General features: G+C 37.8%; 1 protein-coding gene across 2 annotated transcripts; it reads right to left on the reverse strand.

Annotated features, from left to right (window-relative positions):
- Nucleotides 1–489: 489 nt before the first annotated feature.
- LOC110861152 (galactose mutarotase) lies at nt 490–8,523 on the reverse strand. 2 transcript variants are annotated; one of them, XM_022110260.2, is made up of 7 exons: nt 8,286–8,523; nt 3,253–3,504; nt 2,695–2,904; nt 2,536–2,626; nt 1,942–2,080; nt 784–970; nt 490–703 (listed from the first exon to the last, which is right to left on the reverse strand). In XM_022110260.2, the coding sequence occupies exons 1-7, from the start codon at nt 8,400–8,402 to the stop codon at nt 620–622; spliced, it is 1,080 nt and encodes a 359-aa protein (XP_021965952.1). In that variant the 5' UTR covers nt 8,403–8,523; the 3' UTR covers nt 490–619. The 2 variants fall into 2 exon arrangements, with proteins under 2 accessions (XP_021965952.1, XP_035700421.1); XM_035844528.1 differs by lacking the exon at nt 3,253–3,504 and having other exon boundaries at nt 8,286–8,522.
- Between the last annotated feature and the right edge of the window lie 3,565 nt (nt 8,524–12,088).

The following is a 12,088-nucleotide window of genomic DNA, read 5'->3' on the forward strand; positions in this document are numbered from 1 at the left end:
ATTCTCCCACGTGCCTTGAGTTCTTTGTACCCATCGGATTAATTTCTTAAAGGTTTCAAATTCCAATTTTAGACAATCCAATATTAAGTTTGTATTTAATTATTTTTAACTCGTGGTATCATTTCTGCTTGATAAGCGGAAGCAAGACAAACACAATTCATTAGAAAATATGTATTAAATGATTCAAGATTTGACTTTAGCTATAGCCTATTACATGTATAATGTTCATAGATAATATTTATAAATATAATTCTACGGTAGATAGATATACATATCCTTTCATACGTATTCAAAATACCCTGAATGTAATAAATATTGCTAAATATTGCTAAATTTTGTTTTAGCAATTCCACTCAATCTTGCTTAACATTGTTCTAATCTATATGAAATTATTAGGATAATTTCATGCATGGTACGTCTACGTATTTATGTCCGTAATATGTACGTTTGCATCAAGTATGAATAAAAATCTGAACTCAAACAAGAAAATTCTTATTCATCGATCACAATTTATAAGCTAAATAAATTTTAGAATTTATTCTTGGAGCCAAAATAAATATTTAGTTTTCGGTATATGTCGTTTTGGAAATATGGTAGTGAATTTGGATGAAAATATGCATCACTTTTGCATTGTGGCGAACGCATAGATCGTCCTGTGTTGATGGATGTTACCCGGACGAAGAATTGCGGTTGGAAAATGGGCCTACATATATTTACATTTTGAATAGTACTTATCAATCTAAATAATTTTAGTAAAACTCGTTTGAGAAAATGTTTGGTTACGTGATTAACAGCATCCGGATAGTTTTGAGCTTCAAAGCAGAACGCGCCATGTTTGAAATAGTTGGCGCCATCTTTTCCAACAATGGGTGGCGCGCCCTCTTCTGGAAAACCGTTCGCCGTAAAGAGTTGCATCCCTGGTTGATCAGTCGTCAAGAGCATGACACGCCCAGACTCGGAATCTTCCATACTAACAAACAATTTTATATTGTTTTCGTAAAATAATAGATTATTAGCTCACCCTGCGTAGCATGAGAGCTATTGAATTCCTCTTGTCCGTCTGTCCGTCTGTCTGTCTGTCTGTCTGTCTGTTCACGAGTTTTTTGCATCAATTGATGCTAATTAATAAGTCCCAAAACCATTTTGACCCAAATTAGTAGCCCAATTGGTATGCAATAATCTATGTCAAAATTGGCTAACAATTTTTTCCGCTTATTTTCCACCATTGGTGCATAATTCTATCAAAATTACATATCTAGGTTGTCTATTTTGTATGGTACAAAACAATTGGGACAATCGATGCAAAGCGCACCAGAAGTACAGAATAACTGGCAGTAGCAGTTAAACAATCTTGGCATTTTCAGGAGAGCTAGCTCAGAGTCGATATTAGGTTAAAATTATGTATCTATTTTCATCGCTTATTTTCCATTATTAGCTCACCCTGCGTAGCATGAGAGCTATTGAATTCCTCTAGTCCGTCTGTCCGTCCGTCCGTCTGTCTGTCTGTTCACGAGTTTTTTGCATCAATTGATGCTAATTAAAAATAAGTTAGGCGCACCATTGGTACTGAACAAACCGAATCGAATTTTTTAATAAATTAATAGCACCGTTGATATCTAACAATCGGTAACACAAAATGATGCGAAATAATTGAGACAAGGGATGCAAAACGCACCAATAGTGCAAAATATCCGGGAGAAATGGTCATACAATTTTGACAAAGTTTTCAAAATTATGTATCCCGGATGGTCGCTAATGCTGCAGTAATGGTGCAACGGCTAGCCGTTTTTGTTGCACCATGGGTGCAAGAATATATACGAGTTATGATCTATTTTGTCGGCTTATTCCGACCCTTCGGTGCAAAGTTCTGTCTCAATCATTATGACAGGGTGAGCTACTTCTAACGTTACTACGGTTTATTTTAAACATTTTCAAACCAACCGGGCATTATAGACTTGTTGATCTCCCATGTTGAGGCAGTAATTTATGTCGTAACCTTCCGGATATTGTTGCAGCAAGGCGTGCAGGTCTGGATTCCCACGAAGGTCGAATCGTGTCCCTTCAACGGGAGCAATCTCGCCTGAATAATAGTCATGCGTTGTTATCATTATTAGAGAAATTGCGCAAGGGTAATTCTTTTTGATTGTAATTTTGGTTATCAACCTATTACTGGAGATCCCTCTAGTATGAAACTTACAGTCACAATTACACCTGTTTAATCTCTCAATTATCCCATCCTTACATATATGAAGTTTTTTGATATTAGAAATGCTGGGGTAAATTAATTAAGCGAAAATTGTGCAAATGTGCATATACTGTGAATTAGTTCGTAAGCTATTATCACCAGCCGGTGTCTATATATGTGTAATGACTACGGGAATTATTATTACCCTATACGGCTATGAGTTACTAACAAAGTCTTATACCGGCAGCGAATTGTTACAAATGACGAGAATTATACGATGTGGTAACAAACTCAATTCTATCAAGTTATGTTATGTATGTAGCTCTATGAAATTGTTAGGATGTACTTACCTGTAATTATCAAGTCCACCGGATTAACCGGGGTGATATCATCTGCATTAATGGTAATAAAATGTCCGGCTAATTTTTTGTCGCCATTTTGCTGAAAATATGTACTGAAATTATAGATAATTGCGTACCAATTAATTTAAAATTAATTGAACCACTTACGTGTCCCGCGAGATTGAAATATGTATGATTCGTGTATCCGACTGGACACGGTTTCGACACTATGGCTTGATACTCAATGATCAGCTGATTGAATGTCGTCAGCTGGAAGGTAACTTGGGTGAACAGGTCGCCAGGATAGCCTTCCGCGCCATCAGTGGAGTGATAGCTGAACACCACGCGACCACCGGAGATGGAAGGTTCCCACATTTTCTGAAATCAGGGAATTTCAGGATTTTAAAAACATTTCGCCCTGCTTAAGATTATTTATTTATAATAATAATAATAATAAGGATTTATTCATTCCATTAGTCAGTCCATTACATTTTAAGATAAGATAAGATCAAACCCTATCTAGTAGGAAATACTTGATCTTACAAGCTTTTAATTGCATAATGCACAATATAATTAAAATACATTTTAGTTGCTTTGAGGTTATAATTTTAAACAATTTTAATTATAGCCCTTCCATTTTTCTTTAAAAAGTCCCATAGCTCAAAAAATCGTCCATTACATTCAATAATATTTTGTATTAAAATTTTCAGCGCTTGATTTATTTGCCTTATCGAATCCAATAAAACCTCCGTGTAAATGATTCTCCCCATTGTTGATGCTCAACTGATAATCTGTTCCATCCAGAGTAAAGTGGCCTTTCGCTATGCGCCCCGCCGTACGCCCAATAGTTCCGCGAAAGTAGGGCGTCGTATTTTCCAAGTAACCCTCAATCGAGTCAAACCCAAGCACGACATCGTCAAGGATACCGTTTCGATTGTGCGCTTTCAATGAGGTCAGAGTCGCCCCGTAGTTGATTACCTATCCGGATAAAATCTATTTTAAAATATTGGTTTAGATGCTTATACATTCTTAGAAAGGAGGAGGCACCCTTCTTATGGGAAACCTGCCTGCCGTCGAATTTTCTGAATTTTTGATATGTTGTAGACTTCGATGTGCTGAACAAAAGTCTCCATACCTCCGACCCCAGATTTTCACTGGTTTGACCTCCAACCGAGGTCAAAAGTCAATAGAACTTGGCCATAAATAAAAACATGCAAGATTTTGAAAATTTCTTGTGACTTATGTTGTTGATGGATTTTCAAAATTCCAAATGTTTTTGAAGCCTTGGACCGTTGGGCGAAATATATATTCCCAGATTTTTTAAATTCGACCACACCCCCCCGATATTGAGGTCATAAGGTCAACAAGCGAGATACATTTTTCCAACTAGTTATTTCAGTTTAAAATGGATGTATAATGGCTCGGTTACCAATTTTTGGCGAAATCACGGCGAATTGTAGGGTCATCAAAGGAGAGCTCAGTAGGTCACACCCCTCTAATATGGGCCGTGGTGGGTGTGGTCGAAAGTGGAAACAAATGAGTAAAATCCGTTTCCACCATGGTTTCACAAATTAACCATCCCTATTTAACGTAATTTTGACCGTGTTATCCACCTCAACACAATGACCTTATGTTGTATGACCATGGGGGCAGGGGGTGTGGCTATCAGCGCTTTTGTATCAACTTGATCAATACCTGGCATGCGCCATATCATTTTTCTCAGCGTGCCGAGGTGATTACGATGCAATACTTCAAATTTGGAAACCACACCCCCAGTGGGTGTGGTTCCCGGCGACTTTTCCAATCCTTTGCAGATAGGTCATGTAGCATATCATTTTTCTCAGCCAACTGAACAGATTACGATGCAATACTTCAAATTTGGAAACCACACCCCCAGTGGGTGTAGTTCCCAGCGACTTCTACAATCCCTTGCAGATAGCTCATGTAGCATATCATTTTTCTCAGCGGACCGAGGAGATTACGATGCAATACTTCGAATCTGGAAACCACACCCCCTGTGGGTATTGTTCGGCGTGATTTTCAGATCATTCGCATATAAGGCATGTAGCATATCATTTTTCTCAGCGAACTGCATGGATTCTGATTTGATACTTACAATCTCATAACCACACCCCCTGTGTGGTTGTGGTGTTTGGCAGCTTTTCTCGTCCAGTAAATTCGGGCTGTCAATGTGCCAATTGACACGTCGACATATCATAATTGTCATAAATTTCAAATATAACTGACATTTAAAACGTGTCAATGTAAGTATTTGTCAAATTTGGTGACACATTGACATTGACATGTTGGATATTTTTGACATTTTCACAAATCTGTCCTTCTGGCAACAATGAGTTAACTATGTGGCGGAAATTTTAGGACCATACTTTTATCCTTTTTTTCCGTTTCAGGGTAAAAATTCATGTGGTATTTAATACGAACGATCTTGTGTAACAAATGACGAAGTCCTTGCATGTGGCAACGCAAAAGCATGGATTGGACTGTCAGCAAGACATTGCGTTGCCACATGCAAGAATTTTTACTCTCAAACGGAAAAAAAGGATAAAAGTATGGTCCTAAAATTTCCGCCACATACAGTATCATGCATATATGATGATACAGTGTTTTCTACAAAATTCAAATTGTTGGTTCTCCAGAACAGCTTATTATTTTAATCTAATTTGTACACCATTTATTCACAGTGGCTATGAGTACATATGTGCATAATTTTGAGTTAATTGAATGGAAACTGAACTTTCTATGAACATTTGAGTCTCGAAAAACGTAAATTGCATCGTGCATAAGTGTTGATACAGCCACGTCATCCCCTTCGATATTTTGTGTGACCACCGTTAGCCCCAATACCTGCTTGAATGCGCCTCGACATGGACTCCACTAACCCTTTGGTAACATTTTGACCAATGTTTGCCCATTCTTCTGTGATCACTACTTTTAGGGATACAAGGTTACTGGGTTTCGGTTCCGCGATCCGACGCTTCAGTGCTAACCAGAGGTTTTCAACGGGGTTGAGGTCAAGACACTGGGTAACCCAATCTAACGTGTTTATCTTAGTCTCCTTCAGCCATTTGCGGATGATTTTGGCTTTATGTTTTGGATTTCCGTCCTGTTTGAATATGAATTTGCGAGCCAATTCAACTTATGTAGCAGACTGGCGGATATTTATTTTTAACAAATCCAGGTAAACCTCCTTAGTCATGACACCGTCGATAAATTCCAGTGTCCCGACACCTTTCCAAGCTATACTACCCCATGCCATGACTCTTCATGCAAAATTAACGGTTTTTTAGACCTAATCTTTTGAGCGAATAAACCATTGATTGGTTCACCTCCACCATGTTTCGTAGTGGGTCTAAGATTACGCTTTAAAAAGGTCTGTTTAAAAAGGTCTGTCGGATCCAAAACATAAAGCCAAAATCATCCGCAAATGGCTGAAGGAGACTAAGATAAACACGTTAGATTGGGTTACCCAGTGTCTTGACCTCAACCCCGTTGAAAACCTCTGGTTAGCACTGAAGCGTCGGATCGCGGAACCGAAACCCAGTAACCTTGTATCCCTAAAAGTAGTGATCACAGAAGAATGGGCAAACATTGGTCAAAATGTTACCAAAGGGTTAGTGGAGTCCATGTCGAGGCGCATTCAAGCAGGTATTGGGGCTAACGGTGGTCACACAAAATATCGAAGGGGATGACGTGGCTGTATCAACACTTATGCACGATGCAATTTACGTTTTTCGAGACTCAAATGTTCATAGAAAGTTCAGTTTCCATTCAATTAACTCAAAATTATGCACATATGTACTCATAGCCACTGTGAATAAATGGTGTACAAATTAGATTAAAATAATAAGCTGTTCTGGAGAACCAACAATTTGAATTTTGTAGAAAACACTGTATCATCATATATGCATGATACTGTATGTGGCGGAAATTTTAGGACCATACTTTTATCCTTTTTTTCCGTTTGAGAGTAAAAATTCTTGCATGTGGCAACGCAATGTCTTGCTGACAGTCCAATCCATGCTTTTGCGTTGCCACATGCAAGGACTTCGTCATTTGTTACACAAGATCGTTCGTATTAAATACCACATGAATTTTTACCCTGAAACGGAAAAAAAGGATAAAAGTATGGTCCTAAAATTTCCGCCACATAGTTAACTCATTGTTGCCAGAAGGACAGATTTGTGAAAATGTCAAAAATATCCAACATGTCAATGTCAATGTGTCACCAAATTTGACAAATACTTACATTGACACGTTTTAAATGTCAGTTATATTTGAAATTTATGACAATTATGATATGTCGACGTGTCAATTGGCACATTGACAGCCCGAATTTACTGGACGAGAAAAGCTGCCAAACACCACAACCACACAGGGGGTGTGGTTATGAGATTGTAAGTATCAAATCAGAATCCATGCAGTTCGCTGAGAAAAATGATATGCTACATGCCTTATATGCGAATGATCTGAAAATCACGCCGAACAATACCCACAGGGGGTGTGGTTTCCAGATTCGAAGTATTGCATCGTAATCTCCTCGGTCCGCTGAGAAAAATGATATGCTACATGAGCTATCTGCAAGGGATTGTAGAAGTCGCTGGGAACTACACCCACTGGGGGTGTGGTTTCCAAATTTGAAGTATTGCATCGTAATCTGTTCAGTTGGCTGAGAAAAATGATATGCTACATGACCTATCTGCAAAGGATTGGAAAAGTCGCCGGGAACCACACCCACTGGGGGTGTGGTTTCCAAATTTGAAGTATTGCATCGTAATCACCTCGGCACGCTGAGAAAAATGATATGGCGCATGCCAGGTATTGATCAAGTTGATACAAAAGCGCTGATAGCCACACCCCCTGCCCCCATGGTCATACAACATAAGGTCATTGTGTTGAGGTGGATAACACGGTCAAAATTACGTTAAATAGGGATGGTTAATTTGTGAAACCATGGTGGAAACGGATTTTACTCATTTGTTTCCACTTTCGACCACACCCACCACGGCCCATATTAGAGGGGTGTGACCTACTGAGCTCTCCTTTGATGACCCTACAATTCGCCGTGATTTCGCCAAAAATTGGTAACCGAGCCATTATACATCCATTTTAAACTGAAATAACTAGTTGGAAAAATGTATCTCGCTTGTTGACCTTATGACCTCAATATCGGGGGGGTGTGGTCGAATTTAAAAAATCTGGGAATATATATTTCGCCCAACGGTCCAAGGCTTCAAAAACATTTGGAATTTTGAAAATCCATCAACAACATAAGTCACAAGAAATTTTCAAAATCTTGCATGTTTTTATTTATGGCCAAGTTCTATTGACCTTTGACCTCGGTTGGAGGTCAAACCAGTGAAAATCTGGGGTCGGAGGTATGGAGACTTTTGTTCAGCACATCGAAGTCTACAACATATCAAAAATTCAGAAAATTCGACGGCAGGCAGGTTTCCCATAAGAAGGGTGCCTCCTCCTTTAGTATTTAAATATCGATAATATCAAGCGGTATTCATATTTTGGCTATAGCAAAGTGGTATTGATAAGCAATACGGTATGGTAGTAGCTCGGTATTAAAGTTTTACCATATTGGATTCACATACCAAGCGATAGAAACTTTAGTACCAACAAATCAATACGTACCTGGCTTTAACAGATTTCTAACAGTGTAAGTATTACAATGTGACTCGCCTTCTGCCAACGGACTGGTAACCCTTATTACCACCTTGAATTTTTATTACCTGAGCACTAAATCCATTCGCAGGATTGGTCATGGTATATCGTTGAACGACCCGTGGTTCTTGATCCGGTCCACCCGGATGTGTTCCGAAAGTATCCTCAGTAATTTCTATCTCCATTATTCGTGCAAAATTGATCTTCGGATTTTTTAGCGGCAAGATACCAGAGTTCGAATTGTGTGCTTGCTAAGGATGATTCAATTGAATAGTGAGACTCCAACTTTGTTTTATATGTATGAACCAATGGCTTGGTCAGCCGCTGCGGAATGTACCGTTATCTCGAGGAACATTACATGTCAGATATAAATATTACAGCAAATATTCCGCAATCCATGAATTTGGAGTTGGTCTCATTCTCGTAAATGCTAAATATTTGCATTGAATCAGCTTCCGGCATATTTATATATTTACTCCACATAAAATAAACTATGGCAGGTCACATTTAATTGTAGTTTATGTAAATATATGCATTCTCTCGTACCAGTTATACTCTAATTATTCTACATATGTATGCAAATGCTCACTTAAGTATGTACACAAGGAAGCAATCACTCACAGTCAGTGATTATTTCCTTATTTACATAACTGAACATCACTGATTACAAAGCAGTGCTCCATTTATGAAAATGTTTTTACATTTTTACAATACATATTTACAAATTCACAGGTTTAGCATGATGAAGAAGAGTAAGAATTAAATAATTCGACAAGCAGATCCGCCGACTATTTCAAAAGTGGAAATACTCTATTGGATTATGTTCCCCATATGAATAGAATTAAAACTCGCCAATACCTTTCCAACGATACCCCATTTATGGGGCAATGTGACCTTTGACATTGTGACCTTTCGATCCCCAGAAAAGGTCACGCAGGTCGATTTCGACTTTTTGAGTAATTTAACCTTTATTCTACTACTAATAATTTGCAACATAGTAAAAATTGGTGAAACGCTAACGTATGAACATTTCGTCATACTTTTTCGTCATAGCGAAAAACTAATTTTTGAGTAAATCTTGCGTCGCTGGGAAAAACCCCTGAAAGCCGGAATTCCAACTCGGTTCGAAAAACCTATCGGGGTACTGATCCAGAGAGTCTAACAAAATTTTGTTTTTGAAATTTCATCAACCCGTTCCATAGATATGCTGTGCCCTAGGTGCACCATATGAATCTCCCATTATTCTCATAACCCCCCAAGGGAAATTTTGGCGCCCGAAAAAATTGCTAAGTTTTAATTCTTTTCATATGGGGAACATAATCCAATAGAGTATTTCCACTTTTGAAATAGTCGGCGGATCTGCTTGTCGAATTATTTAATTCTTACTCAGAATTGAAATGTTTGTTGTTCAGGTTTTGTAATGCTTTTAAGAATCGTTACGTGGGAGAGAATGAGCTGATACATATCGTCGTACTAATTCTACAAAGGCCTAAGTGCAGACAACACTTTATTTTACAAAGGCATATGTGCAGTCGATACGAAATTTTACAAAGGCCTATGTGCAGTCAATACGAAATTTTACAAAGGCCTATGTGCAGTCAATGTTTTATTTTACAAAGGCCTAAGTGCACAATAAAAACTATAAAAAGGCCTAACTGCAATTCCAAAATTATAAATAGTTAGTTAATCATGTAAAATCATACTGGACACTGAAGTAGGAATATTTTGGTCAGATAAGGTTATTCCTGGTATGATACTCTAAATTTCAAAACCACACCCTGCAGGGGTGTGGTACTTGGGGTCTAAATTATGTTCATAAAAACCGCGCACTGTCATATTTCATTTTCCTCAGCCCGATAAGGCAATCTAAATGAATCATTATAAATTTGAAAACCACACCCTCAGGGGGTTTGGCTACGGGCGTCAGGTTTGATTCAACAATATTTTGGCATGTAATATTTCATTTTTCTCAGCCCGATAAGGCAATCTAAATGGATCATTATAAATTTGAAAACCACACCCTCAGGGGGTGTGGCTACTGGCGTCAGGTTTAATTCATCAGGACCATACTGTAAATTTGAAAACCACTCCATTGGAATACATGGTTCTTGGCGCCTAAATAATGAATCGGCAAATAGTAGGTTTCCTCAAAACTGTATCTCATAAATAGAAGACAAAATTTAGTTTCAGAAAAATTCTTCATGTTCAAAAATTCCGGTTTTTCAGCACATATTACACACATATTTTGCGGAATATGATTACAAAAATATCCGCCCTCTGATTATGAGAATTTGATGATGCGTTAAATTGGTTAAACATATTATGGTGAGAAGCAGTTTCGTTTGTAGGGTCAGATAACTGTGAAATTAATGTGTTCAGTGGTGGTATTGCATTTGGCAACTTGTGATAGAAACGTGTCAACGAATTATCCATAATAGCGTGCATGAGGGAAATGAAATATTTCATGCCAGAATTTTCGTGAATTAAACCTGACGCCAGTAGCCACACCCCCTGAGGGTGTGGTTTTCAAATTTATAATGATCCATTTAGATTGCCTTATCGGGCTGAGGAAAATGAAATATGACAGTGCGCGGTTTTTATGAACATAATTTAGACCCCAAGTACCACACCCCTGCAGGGTGTGGTTTTGAAATTTAGAGTATCATACCAGGAATAACCTTATCTGACCAAAATATTCCTACTTCAGTGTCCAGTATGATTTTACATGATTAACTAACTATTTATAATTTTGGAATTGCAGTTAGGCCTTTTTATAGTTTTTATTGTGCACTTAGGCCTTTGTAAAATAAAACATTGACTGCACATAGGCCTTTGTAAAATTTCGTATTGACTGCACATAGGCCTTTGTAAAATTTCGTATCGACTGCACATAGGCCTTTGTAAAATAAAGTGTTGTCTGCACTTAGGCCTTTGTAGAATTAGTACGACGATATGTTATGGAAGAGATTTATTAAATACTTTCTGTGCCTTGTATCACTGCAGATTAAGAACAAATTTAAACGTATTTATATTCAAGTTTTATTGTTATTCCATGTATTACGACTTTTACGTACAGCATTTAATTTATAAAATTTAGAAACCGTGAATTAGAGTTTCACCATTTTTGGATATGATTCATACAGTCTTATCAAACTTACGTATTAGTAGATACTGTAGTAAAGGAGAACAACAACTAAAGATTTTTTGAAATCCATATTTACCCCGATAGAAAATTATTTTAAACCCAGTAAAGCCAACCAATCTATGGAATTTGTTCCAACTCAAACTCCCCTTCTAGTAAATATCTTTGAGTCATAAAATGGGACAAGGTCGTCCCATACTCGTACCGTTCCAATAACTCGATATAATTCTGCAATTTCATCAAATCTTCTTGCCCCGCAAATTTAAACATAATAAAAATCGTTTCCCTCAACTGGACATAATCTCGATAAAGCTTATCATGAAGGGCGAGTATTTCTTGAATGGCGACATCCACAGATTTTTGTTCAACACGGATTTTGAACATGATCGTGCTTCCCTCCTCATTTTTCACTAGTTCCTTCTTCACTCCGAGTATGTCGTTACGGACAGCGCCCAAGGTTGCGGACATGTAGCGCAGAGTCTGTAATTAATTTAAAAAATCGGGGTTTGAAATCTAGCACCGTTTCCACATTTTGTTCACTGCAAGAAATGTCATAACTACGCGCCATCTAGCGGTTTACGCTTAATATCGAATTTAGTTATAGATTGTCCGTTATATAGTGCGCATTTCTTCACTCAAGCAAGAACTTATCACTTCAAAACGGAACAAATACTTTACAAATACGTGTAATTGCCCTAAAGAATTTAGCAAAATAACACCTTTCACCTG

This window comes from Folsomia candida, unplaced genomic scaffold (genome assembly GCF_002217175.1).
Source record: "Folsomia candida strain VU population unplaced genomic scaffold, ASM221717v1 Fcan01_Sc038, whole genome shotgun sequence".
Taxonomy (NCBI): Eukaryota; Metazoa; Arthropoda; class Collembola; order Entomobryomorpha; family Isotomidae; genus Folsomia; species Folsomia candida.